Source organism: Rhagoletis zephyria, unplaced genomic scaffold (assembly GCF_001687245.7).
Source record: "Rhagoletis zephyria isolate East Lansing unplaced genomic scaffold, Rhagoletis_zephyria_1.1 Rzeph_scaffold_01936, whole genome shotgun sequence".
In the NCBI taxonomy this organism is placed as follows: Eukaryota; Metazoa; Arthropoda; class Insecta; order Diptera; family Tephritidae; genus Rhagoletis; species Rhagoletis zephyria.
Window position 1 is genome coordinate 74,130 of NW_016159020.1, and position 25,648 is coordinate 99,777.

Here is a 25,648-nt window from a genome sequence, read left to right on the forward strand (position 1 = left end):
CACATACATGCATATGTATATTTCACAATTTTTTACAACTTCCAGTTCAATTGACTTACTTTTTATCCATTATAGTACCACTTTCTTATGTAAATTTTATAAACGCAAACTCCAACGACTAAAAAACAGCAATAGAAGAATGAGCGATTAAAAAGTATTCACAGTCGCTAATTGAGCGACTAAGCGACACTCGCAATAGCATCGCTAATCGATAATCGCTTAATAGTCGTTTATCTACTGCCAGTCGACATTCGCAATAGGGGTGCGTATCTTAAGTTTCACGCCATTGCCTAAAATTTCCACTCGACTAGTGTATTAAAGTGGGAAAACTTGGCAGCACTGTATAGTTTACGACGATTTTCGTCGTTTACTTATTTTCAGCACGGCTGTATACAATGCCAATATTGTCGAGTCGTACAATTGAGCCTAATTTACGACTTACGCAATGAGGCTGATTATGGCGCTCATTCGATGAAGAATAGCGCTATTCTGCATCAGTACGAACAACCGCGCAAGTTGCTTATAATTTTTGATCTGTAATTCAGACACATACATGCATATGTATATTTCACAATTTTTTACAACTTCCAGTTCAATTGACTTACTTTTTATCCATTATAGTACCACTTTCTTATGTAAATTTTATAAACGCAAACTCCAACGACTAAAAAACAGCAATAGAAGGATGAGCGATTAAAAAGTATTCACAGTCGCTAATTGAGCGACTAAGCGACACTCGCAATAGCATCGATAATCGATAATCGCTTAATAGTCGTTTATCTACTGCCAATCGACATTCGCAATAGGGGTGATTGAATAGCAACCATCGACCTTTCCGATGCGTTTTTTACATTCCTACTTGAAGATCGAAGGCAATTCGATAATAAGAACCCCGATGATTCCTGAATGAGAATGTCCCAGCATGAACCAAATATACAAGATTACGTAAGAACGCGACGTTGTATTTGTAACTGGTTTTGAGAAAAAAAATTGTGAAAGCGGGTTCGTCAGCTGAGCGTTTGTTTACATCACAAGCACCACTATTTTACACTTTAATTCAAGTAAAGAGTTAATTCAACATGACAACACATTTTAAAGCATTTTGTTGCATCATTTTACCTAAATTGTGCGTAAAGTGGCTGACAATAATTTTGGCTAATTTTGGTTTTCGTTGTTTTCTTTACTTTTCGCTCGTTTTCCAGCGAAACAAGATGGCGTAGAACCCGCTAAAAAATCGACTTTTTTTCACCTTGTTCTTACGTGATCTTGTGTCTTTCGGTCATGATGTCCCAGTGTGAATCCTACCATTTACTCCATGTTTATAACTAATGATTAAGACTCGGCAATGTTATCGCCGTTGCTTGTCTAAGCAACATCTCATGCCAAGCCGAATTTATACAAGGCGGTATCGGTTGAGCAATAGTCATGCCTATTATGGTATCCGACGGATGCCATCCGCACGGATCTAATCAGATTCGCACTGTCGGAATAAGCGAGTGCGAAGGATTAGATTCGTGCGAATGGTATCTGCCTGGCCGGAATAGGTATGTTTCCGAGGGACGACATTCTCATGAATATAATTCGTCTCACTCCCTTGTTATGACAGTGCGAATCAGATTAGATCCGCGCCGATGCAAAGAACGTAAATCTATGAGACAACACGTTATAATTGTAGCGAGTGTGAACACCAGGAGCGTGCCTTCCCTTTTCATCCAGTCTAAAAACGTATTTGAGCAAAAGAGAAGGCACGCTCCTGATGTTCACACACGCTACAATTATAGCGTGTTGTCTCTTATAGATTTACGTTCATTGGCCGATGGCATCCGTCGGATACCGTAGTAGACATGAATAAAGTTATACGCACCTTAATACGGTGTTCGCATGAGGCGCACTTCATTGGAAGCGAAGGCCGTTCACACCAGGCGATTGTTGCTTTCAACTAAACGCTGCCTCATGCAAACACCGTATGACGGCAATTACCACAAGAATACAACAAACACATCATTTTTGTGGGCTTGTCCGAGTTGCAATCACAACCGCGAATTATTAAAGTATCACGTTCTGTGTGAATTTCTAGCAATGTATTATCAGTTGAGCAGTTGCAACAATGTTGCCATTTTTCATCAGTACGGCAGTAATGCCGCTTTTATTACGTGCCTCGAACAGGCCCTATATTCTGGAGGACCGCGACGAATTCAAGCAACACCACCTTGTATAAGTTCGCCTTGTCTTATGCAGCGTTAACATAAGGCGATTAATATTGAATTAAAAATTGCCGACTGACTTCGTCGTAAGCGATTCGAATGGCCGTTTCAACTAAAAGTTGCCTGCAAAATCGCCTCATGTGAACACCCTATTAGGAATTTATCATGCATTTCTAAATTTTCAGTATACAAATTATTTTAGGGACCAATCCACTAGCTCGTTTCTGTAACTTTTCTATTCCAAGGCGCATTCATGTATGAAATCGTCGCCCTGTTCTCTACTGCTAATTAGTAGAGAAAGACGTATATTCTCTACCAGTAGAGAAGTTACAGAAACGAGCTACAGATTCGTCGTTATTAAATTCTGAAGGAATTTCGTTTTGTTTGTAGCTTTTAATGCGTCTAACTAAATGATGTACAAGCAATTATGAATTGACTTAATCGTTTAATATATGTATTACCAAAAATTGTTTTAGCTTACCCAAATTCTTCAAGTTCTCACATAAAATTATGTCTAAAAAAATCCACTCTTATTTTCACCAATAAATTATTATCATAAAACATGCGTCACAAACACATAATTATTGTAATGAATATGCACACATATATTGATTGCACTCATTAAAATCTTTACGAGGCCACTTTTCATGCATATACAATTTAAATAAGTTAAGGTGAACCGAATCACGACCGTTGCATCGTTCAATAAAGTAGATGCAATTGTTTTTATATTTTACGTAAAATACGTACGGAAAGCTTCATATACGTATAATTATACTAAAGATTTCGTTGCCGCAAGCACATCTTAAGAAAGGCTTATTTACGGTTCTATTGCGACCAACCTTTGTCAAGCTGACTTCATGCAACATGGAAGCAAGTTCAACTGATCCATTCTACTGAAAACACCTATGTTTTTCATTGCTTATATTCTAAATGCGTGGAATAGTACACTAGACATTTTACGTTCATATGAAGAACTAAATTAGTCCAATTAGCTGCTAATTTTGAATTTTTTACAAGTGTATCGTTTCAGAAAATAATTCAGTTAAGCTTGCACCATTATCTTAAAGCTACAAAATAAATTAGTATTCAACCAACCTTGTGCGTCACTGTTCGCCTGATCCGCCACGTCCACGTACGAATTGTCTGAGAATGATGATTGTTGTTGTTTCACCAAAGCCTTTGATGTAGTTGCATTCGCACCACCGCCAGACACATTACTACTTTGCCCCGTCGTCGCACCCGTAGGTGCTTCATCGTTTTCCGTGAAATAGCTTTCATCATACCGTAGTTCCCCATATGAATCATCTTCTACATATGTGGTCTCATTTTCCCCTCCTTCTACGTCTCCGGCCTCTTCCGCATAGTCCGGTTCTGATTTTGTGGGCAATTCTATTGGCAAGTCAATATATTCGGGTTCAGGTTGTTGTTGTTGAACTTGTGCCTTAGGTTCCGGTGCAGGGGCAGCTACAACAGCTGTTTGTACAGTAATTTGCTGGGCCCCGGTCGACGGATCAGATGTGTCTAGGGGGTCAATTGTACTTTTGGTGCGTTTGATGTGGGGTCCACTTCCAATGCTACGCGCTGGTCGCTTATGCGTAACAACAGTGGTAGTAGCGGCGGTAGTGGTACTTGCGATTTGCTGAGGTGCTATATGCGTTTGACTTTGAGTCTGTTGCAGATGTTGGGTTTGTGGTTGAGTAACTACTTGCTGCGCAGGAGGAGCTGAAGTTGTTTGAATAACTATTTGAGTTTGTTTATCATCTCCAGAGTCCTCCACCGATTCAATTTTAAATGAACGGGTTGCTGATGTACGTTGACGAACGCGAGGCGAGGAAATTTGCTGAATTTGGGGCGTAGGTGTTGAAGGTTCTGCTGGAGATTGCGACGGTGGTGGATCGCTCTAAATGAAACATTTTTAACATGTAGTTTTTACAAGAATAAAGATGTTACTTAAAATGCGTATATTACACAAATACATTTTACAAACGCTCATAAACTCATAAATACTTATCGCACATTCAGGTGTCATGATCCAAAAAATACAAATATTGAGCTAACTATGCAGAAATTACTGCGCCCTCTTCTTCTATGTTGTGTGAAAATTTCTTAGCTGTATCAATAACCAGTTTTAATATGGGACTACAGATACCGTTTTTAAATCTATTATATCGTAGATTGATTATTAATCGAGCTCTTCCAATTCGATACGTGAATCAATTCAAAAAATTCGATAATCGACATTCGATTTTTGCTCAGTTGATGCATGTGAACTATTATAAACTGAATTCGGAATTAGGGCTGGTACAAAAGAAATAACATGCGAGAGCAAAAACCAAAGAATTCAATGACTTATACTAGGTTCACATATAAGTAGATTATCCTCATTTTCGAGCTTAACACCCTAATCTGTAATTATAACAAGAGATTAGCCATATAAAATTCGTCCCTTGTTAATCTGTAATTATAAAATAATCTCAGATTTAACCGACAACTTTTCGGTGTCCATTCTAGTTTTATCGATTGTTTTTGCGAAAGAGAAGAGAAATGCCAAATTTAAAAGTAAACAAAAATGTACGCTAGTAAATAAAAGAGGTTTGTTAAGGTATTATTAATAAAATGTTAAGTTAAAATATATTTATATTGCTTATTATAGCAGAAAAACGTGGCACAGAGAATAAACATAACTTTTCCTTGAGATGTGAGAATAACAAGCACAACAAATTAGCCGTCAAATCTGAGATTTGCCTGTGTAGACGGGGTGATTAAAAAACGAGCTTTGATTGTTTTATCTCCTCCGACTATAAGGCTTCACAGGGAAAATAACTCTATAAAATTATAGCTAAAACAACAAAAACTCACAAAAACTATAATTTCGAACTTTATGCAAATTTTCATAAAAGATTTTCCCTCTCCCCCTCTTTAGTAAGGCACCGTGTGTGTGTGCAACCTTTTTAAAAAAAAAAAAAAACTCTCAGTGTCACGTGTGCAATCGTTTAATTGTTGAATCATGTAAATGAGGGACGTTTTTAGTCTTTTAAATATTAAGATTTTTGCTGACTTACGAATAATTGCTTAATTTTACCTATTTACGCGCCAAATGAATGTAGTATTGCAATTTGCAAAAACACTGTTAACAGCTTACATAAAAACATCGATGCATCGATGTTTCTCCAGCTCTAATACAAGCTCAACGTAGTTAAAATACATGAAATGATGGCAATGCAGACATTTTTTAGTTTAGCCTGGCGCATTGCATACGATAAAGCAAAATGTTAGCAAAGACCGACTTCCAAAACCTAAATTGCTTTGCATACGTACAAAGTATAACGTCCCATAACGCAGAACTACAAAATGTTGACAATGTATACTTTTCCGTTAGTTATTGGTTACCGCTGGTGTTTTAAAAACACAAATTCAGAAAAATTGTTCATTGCAATATTGAATATTTAAAACATGCAATGTATATGGTTGCAATCGGGGTATTCTCTAAACTTTCAAAGCCCTTGCACTTGGCACGGATTGCACGGCTCTCCCATATGAAAACCAGTTTAACCGTGCAAGCGCTTTTCAATACGTAGAGATTACCCCTGTGTCGCAACTCTGCATATACAAACCGTTTAAATACCGCAGTATAAGTTTCTAAACATTGTATTGATACGTTTTGGAAATCAGCCAAACATTTGCAATCTGGTTCTAGTTGTTGTTGTTGTAGCAGCATACAAATTCCACAAAGACATTTTGGGGAGTGTTGCTGGAGTGACAGTCCTTGGCCAGATATAAATCTGGGTCGTTCCGGTTACGTAGACCCGACTGTCGTGGGAACGAATCTGGTTCTAGTCTTAAAAACTGGTTTTTATGTTGTCCAAAACTAATCCCTAAATGTATGTACAGTACCAGAGTGAAAAATATCCCAAACAAAGAAGCCAAATACCTACAATTACTTAAGTCTGCTATACAAATTTATACTTCATACTGCAAGGTGGGTACAGTTTCCTACGTATACATACACAAAAAGATATGCCCACACGCATGTACAAAAATGGCGCAAAAAAAGCGTACCCTGTCCAAACACAAGATGTATGTGTGTAATTGTATACTTTTTTCAGATAAATACTTACATCAGTTAGCCCCTTTATTTGGAGAGCCTCTGCTGTGCTTATAAACGCTGGTAGAGCTTCCTGTTTTACATTTACTTCTCCACAATACATGAACTGTATTAAATCTTTAAGTGCCGTATGACTTACGTCTTTTAAAAAAACTAAAAATTAAAAAATAAAATAAAATATGTATAAATCTCTTAGCAAAGGGGAAATTTTACACTTACCGAAAGCATGTTGATTGGCCGGCATTTGGGTAAACATTTTACGAAAATAGGGCGAGCACACCGAGAGTACTAAACGGTGGGCCTTAACAAATTGCCCCTCTGCCGCTAGAGTCACATCGACCAAATCGCCCCGACATAGCGACTCATGAAAACCAGCAGACAAATTACTATTAAAATTATTCCAACACAGCGAGAATTGCTCGTCGTCCGCCATGTTGGCTGCCAGCGGTAGCGTATTCGTCGTCTAATCCGATGTCACACAAATCGATAAGTTTGTGTATGTACAGACTGAAAATTTCACAAAATAGTAACTTATTTTATATCAATGACACTCAAACAAATTCGTTTTTATTTATTTATGCTGATTGGTTTGTTTATGCTAAAATAACCCCAATTTTTCTTGAATGAAAAACTGGGAAATTATTTTGGCTCAAGTAAAATTATTGGATCAACTTTTTTAACCAGGCGTTAATATGGACACTCACCGCAAAACAAATCCAGCTGCTACAAGTTAGTTTTTAATTCACTTGAAGACTTTTTGATTTTAAATTTATTTTGGCAATCACTATTTTTTATTAAAATAGATATCGCCGCAAAGACAGCTGCACCTTTAGCAAAACACAATCCGTTCTCGGTCAAATTTACGAATGAAATCCAATTTCGACCAAACGCTTGGCGTTGTGTGCGTTTTATGGTAAAATTTCATTTCCGTAAACGGAAATTTTAGAAGCTTCATTTTGATTGGCTATCGTCATTTCAGGGTTGCTTTAAAGGTTGCCATACTAACTTTAAGTTGATGCAAAACGTAACGTAAGTAAAGAATTTGGTAAAGATAAGGGAAACTTAACAAACGCCTTCAGGCGAAATAATATTGTTTCTCTTGCACTATAACGATTCTGTAGAATGCAAATATATTAAAATGGCTTAAAAATTTAACATTTCATTTTATATCTTGGGGTAGGCTTTCAATTACATCTGTTTTTTGGGTGTTTTCGCAAAGCTATTACGAATTTTGTCATAAAACTTAGCGGAGATGTAAAGAATAGTATATATTCACATTATTTATCACTCTTTACACTTTATTAGTAATAGTATATAACTAACTTGGTGCTAAATTATTTGCAGTTTCACTAGCAAATTTTCATATGAAAAGAGCACTTAAGACATATTTTGATAAATATACGATCTTTGCAATGTTCACGTGTATTTTGTATACATTAAATGTATTTTATTTTATCTTTTAACAATATAAAATGCGCTTCATAATTTCACTACTTTTCTTCAACAAAGTAACAAGCAAAATGGCTGTAATGGAGAATAGAAAGGTGCTACCAGATGTTCGAAAATTAAATAGGTACACGAAAAGTAAGGGATATTCAACAATCTACTTCTGTTTCATAATGATCTAGATAACATTTGAGAACAAATGAATGCCCGCGGCGCTTTAAAGAAAGTAAAATCGGTCGATTTTTTTTTAATTTTCCCTGTGGCGCTTTAAAAAAAAAAACCATACTTCAATAAATAATGAAAATTTTTTATTAAAAATNGCGATTTTTTTTTTTTAATTTTCCCTGTGGCGCTTTAAAAAAAAAAAAACCATACTTCAATAAATAATGAAAATTTTTTATAAAAAATCGATGATTCGATAAAAAATGCACATTTTTATTAAAATCAATAATTCGACTGCGACTCTTTTTTTTATGTAAAACAGTTGAGGGATTCACAGCCATGTCGTAAGTGTCGTATGGTTGTATGTCGTAAACTTTAAAAGCTTAAATAAATGTTAAGAGAACTTGGAACCACAACCAACTATTTTTTAACACTGCGAAAATACATAATATGACTTTGATGGTACTTTGCAAACCCCTTTAACATGTTTTTTAGGCGTTTAAAGTTTACGACATACAACAATACGACACTTACGACACTTACGGGTATTCACAAACCCCAATTATTTCAACACAAAGTGAATATTTTCAATAAAAATCCGCCGACTTCTTTTACTATCCTCATCATCTGGCAGCACGGACAACTGTGTTCATTTCCAACACTTCCATATAATCAATGAAATTTGTATGGTATAGCCATGGGTAATAGCGCAATATTTATAGTACAGTCCCGTTGTCATACAGTGTAGCCATGGGTAAATGCGCAATTTTTTTTGGCGATAGCTCAATAACGCCAGCGTCACCTGTGGTGTCAGCGCACTAACTCAGCGCAATAGCGCAGTGTACTGAATTAAACACGGCGCCATCTGAGTGTCACTACAGTACCCATCGTCATACAGTGCAGTACAGCATACAGTGGTGTCATGTCTATTATTTCTATAAGCGCTGAGCAACGCTTGTACCGCCAACTGAATTTAATTGCTAGGAATGTAGTAAATGCCACGATATTCTATCATTCCTGAGTAAAAGCTTTAAATTTGCATTCTCAACACTCAAAAGCAAAAACAAAGGACGTGTAAATTTTCAAAGAGTTAAGGCGAATTGTGTGTGTGTCTATTATGTTGCTGGGTGTTAATGGCGTAGCGCTTTCCATATACTGGTGTTGGCACGGCAACTCCGCCGCGCCGCGCAGTGTTACCCATGCCTAATACAGTGTAATACACCATACAGCGGGGTCATGTCTATTATTTCTTTAATTTCCGGCGCTGAGCAACGCTTATACGCCAACCGAATTTAATTGCTAGGAATGTATGTACGATATTTTCATCATTCTTGAGTAAAATCTTTAAATTTGCCAAGATACATAAGTTTCTGCCGTTCTCACAACTCCAAAGCAAAAACAAAGTACGTGTACTTTTTCAAAGAATTAAGGCGAATTGTGTGCGTGTCTCATGTGTTTCTTGGTGTTAATAGCGCTTTAAATATGTTGGTGTGGTGCGGCAACTCCGGCTACGGTGTTAGCACAATTGCGCCGTGCTGCGGATTGTTACCCTTGCCTAGTATGGTGAATTGTGCAACTTTAAAAGTTAACAACTCTTTAAATAGAAGCCTCCGCGCTCTGGGGGTTTCACTCACAGTATATACAGTAATAAACCTTTTTGAGTACTCCTCTGGGTTAAAATCTGATCTGGGTTGATAGTGAGAATGAGCATGAATTTTGCCGATTCAGAGTTGCATACAAATTTACTGTGGTATGAAAGGGAGCAACAACCGTACTATGGCAGAGTGGCACAGGTAATTTTGTTAACAAACACTTTTCTTATAATTATAAGAGATAATTGCTATTTATTTTGCAATATTCCGATATGCAGTGTGTATCCAGAGGCAGTGGCATGTGAGCCTTACTAAAATCTACTCATCATGTTGGAGCAGCTCCGGGTAATATACAATTGAATTGAATTGAAATTTGAATTCGCTGGCTGAACTTATGACCATCTTAACCTTCGGAGTCTCCAAGCAAATGCGTGTCCTGAGTTTATACGGCAGCCATTCATAGCAATTACTATTGTATGTGTGTATAATTCATATTGTGACATTCTATACTTTGATGTTGAGTATTTTTGAGGAGCTCCGGTAATGGTCGCTTAAACTTGGGTGTGCTTAATGAGCTCTCTGGGCGGATGCGCTGGCAGGCTTTGGAGTCTGTATAGCTGTACAAATCTTTTTTTTTTGCTTTGGAATAAAGACTTAAATATATTCGGAAATTAGAAGTTTTTTCCTTGATAAATTCCCAAAATTCACGGTTTTCATAAAAATATAATGTTATAATGGATATTTTATTGATTTTAAACTTACATTTATGAAAACTCCATTCCGGGCTATAATTACGATTTGAGTTTCCAGTTTAAAGAAAGACAAGCAATAATTATGTACTTTACTATTGATATTACCGTCAATTAAGCATTGATATTATATTTAAACTACATTCTGTTCATAAATAACACAATTATATATATTTTATCCTCGAAAAGAACTTTTTCTAATCATGAGGCGAAATTCCCCACAGTAAGTGTTGCAGTGCACGCTAAACGAAAACATTGCACACAACCCAAAAGTACTCCTCGGGGACCAATTGGTGAGAAACTGCGAACAGGTTTAATACTGTAGCTCTGATCCAGTACTCCATGAACTTACAGGATTTTACACGAAGTTGCAGGAAAAATGTTCCCGTACTCCGAAATCCTCCAAAATCCTGTAAATGAGAGCGACTTTTGGAGAGTTGTGTAGAGAATGAAGTTGCAAGATTTTACCCGAACTTTTTCTTCTGTTAAATCATGAAAAGTGTCAAGCAATCACAGGTTGACGTTTTTACAGGAAAAATGGTTTTTTTGTTCCCGTACTTTTTGTTGTTACTCACTTTTTACCCTCACTTCAGAGAGTAATTTTGCTGTTTGACAGTTTTACAGGACTTTTCACGAAAAGTATTGGATCAGAGCTTGTATATACCGTGCTGATGACACTGATTTGAAAGAGAGAGAGGGTATTTGTTCAATGCTAATGTTACACTAAGGGTCTTCACATCAATTTTGGTAGTTTTGATAAATTGCTGGTTGACGCCCTGTAATTGTATCAACTGTGAACGTCGTTTTCCGGTTTCTTTTGTTATGGTCTGATTATGCATACTTCGCATAACTTCGCACAACCATTTGTACCAGTGCAATAAAAATGTATCTTAAGAAAATGTGAAGCAAAATCTAAACTCAACAGATCGTTAAGTTATTAAAAGTTCTGCTAATCTCTGGGTAATGGAATAAATACAAAATACATACAAAGTACCAAAGAAATTACAGTTTGTAGTTTATGCGAAGTTGTGCGAAGTTATGCGAAGTATGCATAATCAGACCATTAGTCTGGAAAACTATGTTTAACAACAGCGGATTCGTAGTTTTTCCCTAAAAAAAAAAAACAAATTTGTAACATAAAATTTAAGGAATTTTACTTACCCGTATGCCTTATGCCTTTCGGCAGCGGACGGATTTAAAATTGAATAAATATCGAAGAGCTGATTGCAGTTTACCAACTACCAGAAAAATTATCAAGCTTCGTTCACGATAATTCGGTATCCGGTACACCGATAATAAAATAATTTTACACAAAGAAAATACATTGGGAAAAATCACCGAGTACCAAGCTCGGTGTGAAGACCCCTACTTTAAAACAAATCTTCAAAACTTCAAACCAGTGGGGTTCAACTACTTAAAAGCAGTTGTGTTTTAAATTGTCGTTAACAATTGCAAATCCACTTTTATTAACCCATATGCAAAGTGGGCTCCATTTGGTTTTGGTACTCCAAAATCCTGTAAATGAGAGCGATTTTTGGAGAGTTGTGAAGATAATGAAGTTGCAAGATTTTACCCGAACTTTTTCTTCTGGTATAATCATGAAAAGTGTCAAGCGATCGGCAGTTTGACGTTTTTACGGAAAAAATACTTTTTCGTCCCCGTACTCCAAAATCCTGTAAATGAGAGCGATTTTTGGAGAGTACTGGATCAGAGCTATTACAAAACCAAATGGAACCCACATTGCATATGGGTTTGTATTTTTACCTTGTTAAAAAAAAAATACAATAAACAAAAATTTTACGATTTTTTTGGACTAAATGACGATTTTTTAGGGTAAATTTACGATTATCCAGCGAAAGCTTGCGGCAACGAGGACTGGAGCATTCCAGTGCGTTCATCGAACAGCTCTAAATTTTCACTAACTCTTTCGCATAACTTTGGACCACGTCAACCGATTTCGATAATTCTTTTTGCAATGGAAAGGTGGTCCCATACTAATTTGGTTTAGATCAGATCATTGAGTCATAGATATATAAATTTTTTTTAAGTCGTTTTTTTTTTGCTAAAAATTACTTGTACCTAAATAGATTAGCTAATGGCAGAGATATTCAAGTTTGAAGTTCAAGTTCAATATACAATTTTTTTTTATTCACTGTACCTTTACAATACTCTTTATAAACCAGTCCACAATGTAACATCAAAATTTTGACTTTTAACGCGACGCAACAGCTTTAGAAGATGAAGAAGAAGAAGAAGAAGAAGAAGAAGAAGAAGAAGAAGAANCGAAATAAAAGTCCTTTCGTAATAATAAACAAACCGCATATCCAAATCAAACAAATTTGGTACCAAATGAAAGAGGACTGAAATAGTTTTCAAACAGAAATGTTTCAACGAAGATTTCCACCTATTCATATATTTTTTGTATAATCTTTACATCTAATATGCGAAGAAATTTATTGTCCAGGTTATCAGATCTGCGCCGTTCGTTCGATTTTCAAAAATGAGGTGTAATCAGTAATCAGTGACTGCGAGAGTTCTTAGCTATCAAGTTTCATTACCATCCATAATTATTTTAAAAAAGTCATCCGCCATTTTGAATTTTGAAAATTTAATACCAGTTTCGAGATGATCGACGACCAACGCTCCTGGATACCAAGTTTCATAACAATCAATAATTTTTTTTTAAGTCGTCTGTCATATTGGATCCGTCATTTGAATTTTGAGAATTTAATATAAACATTTCTAACGTACTATATTCTCGATTCGTCCCTATGTGCGATCGGAAAAATAAAATAAGTTCCGAATTGAAAACAATTTTGAATCAGTACACTTTTAAATTTCAAAGCGTATTGAAATTTGGTCTATGCATCCGTTTTGAATCGCAGTGCACTGGGTTAAAGCGCCTTATGAACGCTTGATATGTATGAAGAAAACACTGTGCCTTATTGTTTTTACACATAAAATTCTCCAGTTACTAAACAAAGTGCGGTTTAGCAGCTCAACAGAAGATTTAATTTAAGTTAAAAATACATCCATATATTTGTAGTTGCTTAAAATTAAATTTATTTTTAAACTGATATTTACATTTTTTATATTTAATCACTTACTCCCATTAGATACAAACATTTGTGTGCCTTCCTAATTATATAAATATATGTACATATAAAATGTTTTTCATATTTCCCTACCACTTTATAATTAAAAGAGTAAAAAATTATTGTACGCAGATCACAATTAAAATTTGTATAAACTTTTTCGGGATTCAAAAGGTGTCATGATAAGTCTTTTAGTGACAAATTTATCTTTTTGTTTGTTGTTGTTTTGAATTTATATTGATACTTATTTATCTTAACAACAATAATGTATTATTATCGGGATATTCACAACGGTGTCGCAAGTCTCGTATTGTTTTTTTGTCGTTAATTTTAAATGCTTAAAGATATACTTAGGGGGTCTTAAGGTACCATAAAAGTCATATAATAAGTTTTCATACTGTTAAAAGCTAGTTAGTTCTGATTTCAAGTCGTCCAAAGATTTATTTAACCGTTTAAAGTTTCCTACATACGGCAATATGAAGCCGTTGTGAATACATGAAATATGACAATACGCTCGTTATGACACCTTGTGCGTTCCCCAATTATATATGCATATGTGTATGTATGTAAATTGGATATTTTCAGCAGTTTCTGGCCTAATTTATTAACATTTTTTATTTGTATGTATGTAGTATGTTCACTAGGGTGGTCCAAAATAAGTAAAGTTGGAACTTTATTCCTCTCACCCCTAGTACTGTTCTACATCGAAAAAATGCACCCCTATTTTTAGTTGAAATCAAAAAATATTTAGAGGTCGCTCAAAGTTTTCCATGCAGTTTATATGGAAAAAACCACTTGTCGTAGAAATGGTATGGAATTCCTAAAAGTTAATATTTTTCGATCGCAAACCTCTGGTTCTCGTCAGGAGACTTCCAATAACAATACCCAATTATTTGTTTAACCATTTTTTAGTACTAAAGATTTTTTATTTATCCCCCCATAGCATTTTCTGACATTTCTGGGGGCTTTGGTGGACCTATAAAATATAGTTACTATGATAAAATGGGTAAATAAATGATTGGGTATTATTATTGGCAATTTCCTGAAGAGAAGCAGAGGTTTCCGATCGAAAAATATTGATGTTGAAGAATTCCGTACCATTTCTACGAAAAGTGGTTTTTTCCCCATATAAAATACATGGAAAACTTTGAGCGACCTCAAAAAAATTTTTTGATTTCAAAATAAAAAAATGTGGGTATATTTTTTCGGTATAGAACAATCCTAGGGGGTGAGAGCATACAAATTCCGACTATATTTTTTCTCACGTATTTTTGGACCACCCTAATATACACATACATATGTATGTAGGTATGTATGTAATGCCTGCATTTAAATTTTCCTATTTCTAAGTACGTACGTATGAATTTGTACCGTATGCTAAATATTATTTACATAACCGAAAACGAAACTTATGATTATGTAAAAAATAAAAACAATAATGTAATACTACAACATTCTTCTTTGGCGCAAAATCCCGTTATCAGCTTAAGCCTTTCGCTTGAGCCCCACCATGCAGAGCGTAAAGAATATAACAATCCATGCGGACATTACTATGAATCCATTGTAAACTTGCCCGTTTGTAATGGACCAACCTTTCTCAATAATATTTCGCGCTGATATAGATGGTATTGTAAATGGGAAAAATAAGACAATCTCTTGTAAAGACTTCGGCATACCTTCTAGTGGCCATAGCAATCCTGAAAATATTGGAAATAAATATTAATGAGTAACTACATATCTACGTGCATATGTATGTGCATATGTATGTACAAACATATATACCCTGTAGTGAAACGCACTAAAGCTGAAATTAGTCAAGAACGTAAACCTACCGGTACGTAAACCCGAGTCAGCTGACACGATCTGTCTTACCAAACCGCCATGTAAATGAAAACTCAACACCGCAGAATTTTTCTGTAGTTGTAGCCCGTAGCGCAGAAATCTGCGGAATTTAGATTTTTCCGTGTCAGCTGATTTCTCCTTCTTTAGATGCTTGCCACTTCGTCAGTTTTACAGATGGTAAAAAAGATATAAGTTCCTACTCAAAATATGTTTAAAATATTTGAAATTTACTATTGAATAAGGTTTTTGTTGAAAACTAAGTAGTTTATATTTAGCTAAAATCTATTATAGCACGAAAAATTGTAGTTGAAAGGGAAGTTTATGAAAAGGCATTGATGAGTGGCAACAGTGTAGTAAGCAACACTGAGGGCTCCAGTAATCGACAAAATTCTGCGTATACAGACTGCGTTTAAGTATACGTTCTGCGTTCTCGACTAATTTCAGCTTAATGCCGAACTGGTTCGGAGAATTTAAGATTGCGATGTTCTGCCAGTGTTGATATTTGAGATTTTTAAATTGTACTAAATTAATGAAAAAAGTGTAACTTTTTGAGTTTAATTGTACTTTGCGCCATTTCCGTCAATACGACTGCCTTTTTCCCTTATCCGAAAAAAAATCTTTTTTTGTCTACTGCAGTGTGTTTATTGTTCAATTCATTGTACAGCATTAGTTGTTTTAGGCTTAATTCAACGTAACTTATCATTGTGATCTCTTCATTATATTCCAAATTTATAAAACTACACCCCGCGACAAAATAATATAGTCACCCGGTTTGGGCTATTTATTTTATTTCTCTCAAATAAATTTTAATTATTTTTTTTAGAAAAGTATATCTTATTGTCTAACAATATATAATTAAAAACAAAAAACATCTAAACGATGTAGCGCATTTTCTTTTATATAAAATAAATTACGAACAATCGTTAAATGGAAGAAAGTGAAACAATTTTTACCCACAAAATTTCTACAAATTCTGGATTTATTTTTTTTGGTTTCTGTCAGACAATGAGCTATACTTTTATAAAAATATAATTAAAATAAATTTGAAAAATAGTAAAATAAAACCAATTGCCCAAGCCGGGCGACCGTATCACTTTGTCGCGGGTTGTATATTCAAAGATGAAGGCAATAACCATAACAAATTAATAAGTTGATAGATCAGTTTATATTAATGAAAATAAATCACATAAAATGAAATGACTAGATTTTTTCAAAAGTGATATTTCACCCGCCGGTGATAAAAAAATTGCAATCACCATAAAGCTCAACACTAATATTGCCATTCACATTTAAAATTGCAATTCAAATTTCATTTTGAAATACAAAATATAGGTATGTCCTACTTGAAAATTTCGCTTCCGTTCTGCTTTTATTTCTCGCAAGCGAGATGAAATTTTGTTGACTGGGCATTTAAAAGCATACTTTTTTCACGAAAATCCAAACGCATTCATATTTTAAAACATCTGGAATCCATCACTCCATTTTATTATTTTAAATAGTCATATTAACTCATTCTAAATTTGTATTTTTTCTTTTTTGAAAATTAATAGTTCCAAAATACTAAAATTACCAGGGACCGCAAATAACTATTATCCTTTGAAATTTCAACTCAAAAAATCACGCGGAAAGAGAAATGATACGTGCATAAGGAGTAAACCAATATATTTCTTATTACTCGGAGTACCTTCAGCGGCACTGATTTTTATTTTTTAATTTTTACTTATAAAAATCAAGTTTAATCATTATATTTTAATAAAACTCCAGAAATAACGATTATTTTCCGAGCAAAAAATAAAACTTAAAACGTAACGATTATTTTTCGAGCAAAAAATAAAACTTAAAACATAACCATTATTTTCCGAGCAAAAAATAAAATTTAAAACGTAACCGTTATTTTCCGAGCAAAAAACAAAACTCAAAACATAACGATTATTTTCTGAGTAAAAAACAAAACTTAGTTAATAACGATTAAAAAGTGATTTTTATAATAAAACTTATAACCGTTACGGTCCCTGAAAATCAAGAAATCAGATGAAATCAAGCACGACCTCGCAAACTACTGTGTATGCTAGAAAAAAATATGCTTCGTACTTTTTGCGGTCTGCACGTGCGGAATCTCGCATGAATTGTCACGCAAACTAGATTTTCAAGCAGGAGAAGGCGGCCAGTAACTTAAATTCAAAATTACTAAGAATCAAAGTTCCAGCGAAGATTAGAACGTTGGGTTCAAAAAGTATTTTTGATGTTAAAATTGTACTAAAAATCGGTAAATTGTATTTTTGTACTTTTTAAAGCTAATTGTACTGAAAAAAGTACAATTGTACGTAAAATATCAACACTGTGTCCTACTAAGTGTCAATTGCCCGCCTCTACATCGCTTTTTCGACAGTGCCGAACCAGCTCTATAGTTCCGAACTAGTTCTAAATTCGTCACCTTAGGTCGGTGTTATGCAGACAAACTTTTGTTTGGCACAGGGTTGCACGTTCATTATGGTTTTCATGGCTATTACCAACACGAAATGAGAATTTCAGAATACATAACGCGCATAATTAATATATTTTTTATGATATCGTATAGGCAATTAACTGTGCCCTAATCATTGAAGCTCCTACAGCATAAATTCAGTTCTCTGGCTTTAGGTATCACGGCAACTTTTGCGTATAGCAACAACTATCTAAAATGTTTGTATATGACAACACCGAATTTGCAGCAGTTTGACCAAAAAAAATTAGTTTGCTGTGAGAGTCGCCAAACTCGCTCTCTCCGAGCCAGTTTGCCAAACAAAATTTCTGCATAACACCGACCTTAGATCTATATTCCTAATGAAAAGTTATTGTATTATTTGTGCCTTAAATTATTTTCTGTGACTACACATCTATTTTGTTATAAGTGCATTTGTGTTACTGAATGGAAAAGGTTAGAGTCCCAAACTTTTTTTCTCATAGACCCCTTTCAAAAATTTACTGATTTCGGTGGACCCCCTGCTGATAATAATAATAATAGATTGGCTCTTACAAATATGTTAGTGTTTGGCCGAGCTTCTCCTCCGACCCCCTGCTGATACATTTCTAAATATTCCCAAAGCTCGTAAAAAAATTAAATGTGACAATTAGATTATAAAAAAAATGTGATGTGTGTGATTGTGTGTAAAGCTCGTAAATACATCAAAAAAACTCTCTCGCTCGGAAGAGTTAAATTTTTTAAGAGGACTGCGAGCAGTTTTGCCCACCTGCATGCCCTCGATGCCTCTCAGTCATTTCAGAGCGAAGTTTTTGATGGTGGCTTCGATTGCCGAAGGTGGGAGTGCTAAAACTAGTTGCGGACCGAGGAATGCCTGGTCTGGGCCTACTCTGGTACGGGTACTTCAGAGTGACCAGACACCCAGAGTAAAACAACCTCGTTATGTTCACCATCATATTTTAGTCGAGAATTGTACTGCCGAACTAGTTTGGAAATACTTAAATATAGGGCTGGTCAATGCCTTAAGTGCAGCTTGGTTGTCAGTGCAGTCACGTAAACTCCTTCCCCCCCACCTATGTTCCACCACGTAGTAGTAAATAAAGAGGCTATCAAGCAACCATTTTGGTTCTTTACATCGAAACCAGATAAATCTTCGTCGACCCCCATTTACAACTCATGGACCCCCATATTTTTTTCACGTCACCGTGGACCCCCGTCGAGTCTTCCGTGGACCCCTGGTGGGTTAGAGTAAAATATCTTTTAGAAAACTATGAATTTTTAATTGTTCTTGCTTCTTGCATCACATTATACTTAGCGTCTTTTGCACTCATAGCTGCGATATTGTCGTTTTAAAAAAATTATATATAATAGTTTTGTAAAAGTACCAGATTTCGCTACTTTTGAACTGGCCAGAATCTAAATACTAAGTTTTGCCGATAAAGAATTAGTACTAAAATAGAAAATTGATTCACTAGTTCGGGTCTTCCCTGCAGGGTATATTAACAAATTATGTGTGTATGTTTTAATGCGAACTATTTTCCAAATTCAGCTGCACAATTACATACGTATGTCAATTTTCTTGTCAATTACTTACCACAAAGAATTATCATTGGATAAAATGCGCCGGTGGCGACAAAATTTGCTTCTGTGTGCGACTTGCAATAAACGGAAATGAGTAAGCCTTAAAGAATTAGATATTACACCATAGTCATTTTTGTTTATGTATGTATGTATTATGTACTACTAATGTGAGTTGGAGCTTACCAAAAAGCATGCCGCAGAATGCTGTCAATGTTAGCAAACCAATGAGCGTCGCCGTATCACCTTTGTTGTAGGTGTCGAACACCAGCCCAATATACATTATTACTTCGAATGATTGGAATGCCATTATAATGAGTTGGGTCAGTAGATGTGCCCACAGCATTTCCATTGCGGAAACCCCAGCTACTAAAGTGCGATCCCAAACACCATCCATACGTTCCGAAATGAATACTGCTGCTGTCATTAGAGTGGCCAAGAAGAACACCATGCTAAGTGTGTCAAAACAAGTAAATATGTACATATGTACATTTGTAGTAAAGGTTGGTACGTAGTACTTACAAAAAATGATATATATTTATTTGTAACATTGAATTCGACGAACTTCGAATACTTACGTCATAACGACACCAGGCGCCACATATTGCTGAAATTCAATATCTAACGAACCGTAAACAGGTTCCTGAAATTGTATAGGAATGTTTCCCAAACTAGCTGGTAGATTGCAATCGATTAACACGCCCTTCATAAACGAACCGAAACTATCACGTAGCTTGCGCTCAATAAAGTAGCCGATCTGTTGATCTAATTTTTTAATGTTGCAAAGTAGCAAGAATACGTATGTTGAAAAGTGACAAATTTTGTTCGTTTATATGCAAGAATCTCGTGCTCACCCGTCATATCAATATGGACAGTTAGTTCCCCATTTTCCACTGTGCCTTCATCCGCATACCGACCATCTTCCAGTCGGGCTCTTATTGATTCTGAGAAATTACTTGGAAACATTATATAACCCAAGACATCTGTGCGCTTGGCCGCGCTGTAGGCTTCTGCTTCTGTTTTATAATATATCTAAAATAAGAAATAACTTTAAATTGCAATTGTTTAAATTGGCGCAATGGCAAAAATGGGATGGTAAAATTATGGCGAAATCAATTTTAATATAATTTTACATAGAAACTGGTAAAAATGAAACTCCTCCGACTTAGAGTATAGCACCACTTCATTCCATTCCATTAAGAAACATAGGAGAAAGCTTTTTTCAACTGAATGTGATTTCTCCGAAATCCACGAAAATGCAATGTGCAAAAATTATAGTTAAAATCTNTGGACAGTTAGTTCCCCATTTTCCACTGTGCCTTCATCCGCATACCGACCATCTTCCAGTCGGGCTCTTATTGATTCTGAGAAATTACTTGGAAACATTATATAACCCAAGACATCTGTGCGCTTGGCCGCGCTGTAGGCTTCTGCTTCTGTTTTATAATATATCTAAAATAAGAAATAACTTTAAATTGCAATTGTTTAGATTGGCGCAATGGCAGCATTGGGATGGTGAAATTATGGCGAAATCAATTTTAATATAATTTTACATAGAAACTGGTACACATGAAACTCCTCCGGCTTAGAGTATAGCACCACCTCATTCCATTCCATTAAGAAACATAGGAGAAAGCTATTTTCAACTGAATGTGATTTCTCCGAAATCCACGAAAATGCAATGTGCAAAAATTATAGTTAAAATCTTTTTCCTATTTAAGGGTAGACCGATTAAATGTATTGTTTTAAAATTATCATGTTAGAAGAGAGAGAGGTACATATGTTGATTAACAGGGCAATACTGGCTAAGACAGTAAATAGCCTTTCGTAAGACAAATGAAAGACAGATGGCAAGATAGATCGAAACACTTTTGCTATTCTAGCACAAAAGTCTTAGACGAAGAAAGCTTTCTCATTCACCACTCTTGGTTATTTAGCTCGCGTCGCTCCAACAGTCACAATGGCCGAGTAGCAGAGAAGAAAAAAATTTCGTTCGAATTTAATTTATTTTACCTAAAACCATTTATTTATTTATTCTTGCTTTATTTTAGTTTTTTTATTTTTTTATTTAAATTTCTTTTATTTATTACTTTTGGTTGTTTTAAAAAGAGAAATATATGTATATGGTTTTAAAATTTAATTTAAAAAAAAAAACTTAAAATGCGAACAGCATAACGCTAAGACCTCCTCGTTAGCATGTCTTTCAATTAGGCTTTCAAAATAAAGTAAATGGCTTTTAAGATAGTTGCTAGAACAGACAACTGTCTTAAGAAAGACCTTTGTCTTTCCAGTTTGCCAGAATTTCCCTGTAAAAGTGCTTGTGGGCTGTAGAGATAATAGCAATCAAAACATCCAAGTGACTCCGATATTAAAATGCATACATATGTACATCCAAATAATTTAATTGGTCGGAACATAGATTTTGGGATTTTCCTTGAATTTATTCGAACTGTTTTGCTTCGAAAACAAAGATAGCCCTTGAAAAGATAATTATGATTTTTAATTAGAATCGTATACAGTTCTCACTTAAATTTGCAACCATTTTGAGTGCACGAGTAGTAAAAAAGCAAAATTCAGCAAGAATATATCGCTTATTTACTTCAATAGTGTCATAACTCAAAAAAGCCATGCTTGAGAAAAACGGCTTTAAAGTTTTGGATTCACATATCTATCTGCAATTTTCACAAAAACTACTTTTTGATGTTAGAAACCATCTGGGACTTACTGATCATCACTGATGTTAAACTCAAAATTTGAATTTTGTGGATTGTGACACTATTGAAGTAAATGGGCGATATGTACATACATACAGTGGCTTATATAAGTAGGGTGACCATATTTATGAGAGCCGAATACGGGACAAAAAATAATTTTTCAAATTTGTTTCACAACAGCTTGCAGATCTTAAAGCCTTCTTCAATGATCCTAGATATAGGTATTAGCCCTGAAACAGTATCCCTATAGTAACATAACAAATTTGTATGATCATTTTCTCGAGATTTTTATCCCGTAAAATTTGTTTAAAAAATTCTTTAAATTTTAGTATAATAAAGTGCACTTTTAAGTCGCTAACGCTTACCATTAATTTTTGGCAATTCTTTTTGTTTGTTGACGGTGTTACGCATTTTTTTCATACAAAGTATGTTCGACCATTTTTTTTTTTAAGAGAAGCAAATGACCAGAACTTTCCACTCGCACTTTTGTAATACTCAATTTTAATGAGTTATAAAACTGCAAACTAAATTTTTTTCTAAAGATTCTAATTAAAAAGATTGAAACTTTGGTGAAACCTTGCACAGTTAATTTTTATAGTTTTTTGCACAAAGTTTAAAATTTGTATTCTATGATTTTTGTTAGGAATAAAATCTTTACTTTCATAAAACAAATAATAAACATTAAATAAACTAAGGAAAAACAGCCAAAACTTACTAAAATATCGAGCCCTAATTTCTATTTTGTTCACTGTATTTNCATGTTAGAAGAGAGAGAGGTACATATGTTGATTAACAGGGCAATACTGGTTAAGACAGTAAATAGCCTTTCGTAAGACAAATGAAAGACAGATGGCAAGATAGATCGAAACACTTTTGCTATTCAAGCACAAAAGTCTTAGACGAAGAAAGCTCTCTTATTCACCACTCTTGGTGAAAGCTATTTTGGGGAGAAAGCACTTGTATGTTATTTAGCTCGCGTCGCTCCAACAGTCACAATGGCCGAGTTAGCAGAATATAGGCGTGCCGTACGAAAGATCAAGAGTTCGCGTCTTGGGCGGCGGAACTTTGTTTCTTTTTAATTAATTGAGAAGAAAAAAATTTCGATCGAATTTAATTTATTTTTTCTAAAACCCTTTATTTATTTATTTTTGCTTTATTTTAGTTTTTTATTTTTTTATTTAATATATGTATATGTTTTTAAAATTTAATTAAAAAAAAAACAAAAACTTAAAATGCGAACAGCATAACGCTAAGACCTCCTCGTTAGCAGGTCTTTCTTCAATTAGGCTTTCGAAATATTTACAGTAAATGGTAAAAGAAGAGGTAGCTGTAATTTCTGCATACTTAACTCAAAATTTGAATTTTGTGGATTGTGACACTATTGAAGTAAATGGGCGATATGTACATACATACAGTGGCTTATATAAGTAGGGTGACCATATTTATGAGAGCCGAATACGGGACAAAAAATAATTTTTCAAATTTGTTTCACAACAGCTTGCAGATCTTAAAGCCTTCTTCAATGATCCTAGATATAGGTATTAGCCCTGAAACAATATCCCTATAGTAACATAACAAATTTGTATGATCATTTTCTCGAGATTTTTATCCCGTAAAATTTGTTTAAAAAATTCTTTAAATTTTAGTATAATAAAGTGCACTTTTAAGTCGCTAACGCTTACCATTAATTTTTGAGAATTCTTTTTGTTTGTTGACGGTGTTACGCATTTTTTTTCATACAAAGTATGTTCGACCATTTTTTTTTTAAGAGAAGCAAATGACCAGAACTTTCCACTCGCACTTTTGTAATACTCAATTTTAATGAGTTATAAAACTGCAAACTAAATTTTTTTCTAAAGATTCTAATTAAAAAGATTGAAACTTTGGTGAAACCTTGCACAGTTAATTTTTATAGTTTTTTGCACAAAGTTTAAAATTTGTATTCTATGATTTTTGTTAGGAATAAAATCTTTACTTTCATAAAACAAATAATAAACATTAAATAAACTAAGGAAAAACAGCCAAAACTTACTAAAATATCGAGCCCTAATTTCTATTTTGTTCACTGTATTTATTCCTCGATTCGAATCCCAGGCATTCAGATTAGAAAATAATAACTGTTTATGGAGAAAATTAGGATATTATGCCAACATCACTTAAAACTCGTTCAAAGGCATGTCATTTTAAGGAGCTACTAAGGCGTCGAAGCACCGAATACGTGACAAATACAGGACATTAAGAGAAATACAGAACATTTGGCGTCCCGTATAAAATAAATTAATTAATTACCAGGATAATGGGTCAAAAAAGAGGACTGTCCCGTATAATACAGGACGGATGGTCGCCGTATATGTAAGTGTTCACGTGTTGATTGTTTTGAGTATTCACAACGTTTTTCAAGTAAACTGCTTTTTTTTTGTTTTGTAATTTTTCTATACAATGATTGATTGTTCAAGCTTTAACAAAACCATATAAATCAGAGTTTAAAATTCTATACAAAATTGAGGAAAATTCAACAAATTTTTCATCAAAATGTCAACTTTGGTAAGCACTTTTATAGCCCATATAATTTTAGTCAAAAGGAGTGTAAGTTTCAACCGGCTAAGAAGTTACGTTGATTTTTAACATTTTTTTTGTGACGGCTTTTGAGGTTTTTTTTATATATCAAGTGCAATTTATGAAACTGGCGTTAATTTTTTGATATTTGGCTGCAATCGGTCTTCCGCATTTTATTTCATAAGAAATTCATGCTTATGTGGGAAAAAGTGGAAAAATCGCCAACAAAAAAAAATCTTAAAAATAAGTGGAACTTTTTAGCCGTTTGAAACTTTCTCTTCCTTTTTCTAAAATTGTAGGGGCTATAAAATAGATAAAAAATTTAAAATTTTGATGAATTTTTTTTTTAATTTTCCTACATTTTGTATTAAGTTTGAAACTCTGATTTATATGGTTATATTCATGATAAAAAAGAAGGTAGTTTCATTGTCACTTTTCGGTCGCCATATTAACAAAAATAACTTTCAAAATTAAAACAAAATTTATTTTATTGTGGAATTGGCTGTTAGTTCCTTAAAAAATATGAGCTGCTTATTTCCTGAGTGCAAAAGCACGAAACACATCCGCGAGGAATGGCTGGAAACTTGCAGATTGAGCGAAGATGTATTGCCTAAGGTGCCGTACGTCTGCTCATTGCATTTTTCAAGGGGCAGATTTCGCTTACGAAGAAGGTCGCAAGATTAAGCCGGAGCGCTGTGCCGAAATTCGAAATGTAAGAATTGCAATTGCTTATAATGGGTCGATTGTGGATTGCAACGCAACCAGTTGCCATCTGCTGTACCATTTCAGCCATTGGAAACCCAACTGAAGTTCGGTTGCCATCCGTAATCGACCCATAAGAAAGACTAATTTAATTTCTGGTTGTTGTTGTTGTAGCGGCTACTAAACCCCGCTTGGGTCGGCTTGGCTTTCAACATTGTCGTCAGGCTAAGCTAAAGGGTGGCCCAGGAAGTGTGCCACAACATCAAATTTTGTGTTTAAAACTTACAGTACTGATTTAAAAGAAAACGATTTTGTGGAAGGATCTTTAAATATGTATATTGGAAGAGTATGTTTGTGAAACTATCGTAAAAAATGAAGTAAATTACAACTTAGAACAATGTTTTGTTACATGTTATGTAAATTTGTATATGTTGTTTAA

The 25,648-nt window shown here is 34.5% G+C and overlaps 2 protein-coding genes across 13 annotated transcripts in view; both read right to left on the minus strand.

The window, feature by feature from the left end:
* mod(mdg4) (modifier of mdg4) overlaps positions 1-7,218 on the minus strand; it is a 71,862-nt gene extending 64,644 nt beyond the window's left edge. For 4 of the 12 annotated variants that reach the window (XM_017619698.1, XM_017619697.1, XM_017619696.1 and 1 more), the window contains exons 1-4: positions 7,017-7,217; positions 6,526-6,819; positions 6,326-6,465; positions 3,303-4,107 (exon numbers count right to left, since the gene is read on the minus strand). In XM_017619698.1, coding sequence (XP_017475187.1) covers positions 3,303-4,107; positions 6,326-6,465; positions 6,526-6,745 — 1,165 coding nt within the window. In that variant the 5' untranslated portion in view covers positions 6,746-6,819; positions 7,017-7,217. Of the gene's footprint in view, positions 1-3,302; positions 4,108-6,325; positions 6,466-6,525; positions 6,820-7,016 lie in introns of all 12 variants that reach the window. The other 8 variants (XM_017619691.1, XM_017619694.1, XM_017619695.1 and 5 more) reach the window with 5 other exon arrangements.
* Positions 7,219-13,298: 6,080 nt separating this feature from the next.
* LOC108365627 (ABC transporter G family member 20-like) lies at positions 13,299-20,424 on the minus strand. The gene is made up of 5 exons (XM_017619714.1): positions 20,092-20,424; positions 19,816-20,002; positions 19,424-19,689; positions 19,254-19,340; positions 13,299-15,053 (listed from the first exon to the last, which is right to left on the minus strand). Exons 1-5 carry the CDS (start codon positions 20,201-20,203, stop codon positions 14,842-14,844), a joined length of 864 nt encoding a protein of 287 aa, XP_017475203.1. The 5' UTR covers positions 20,204-20,424; the 3' UTR covers positions 13,299-14,841.
* Between the last annotated feature and the right edge of the window lie 5,224 nt (positions 20,425-25,648).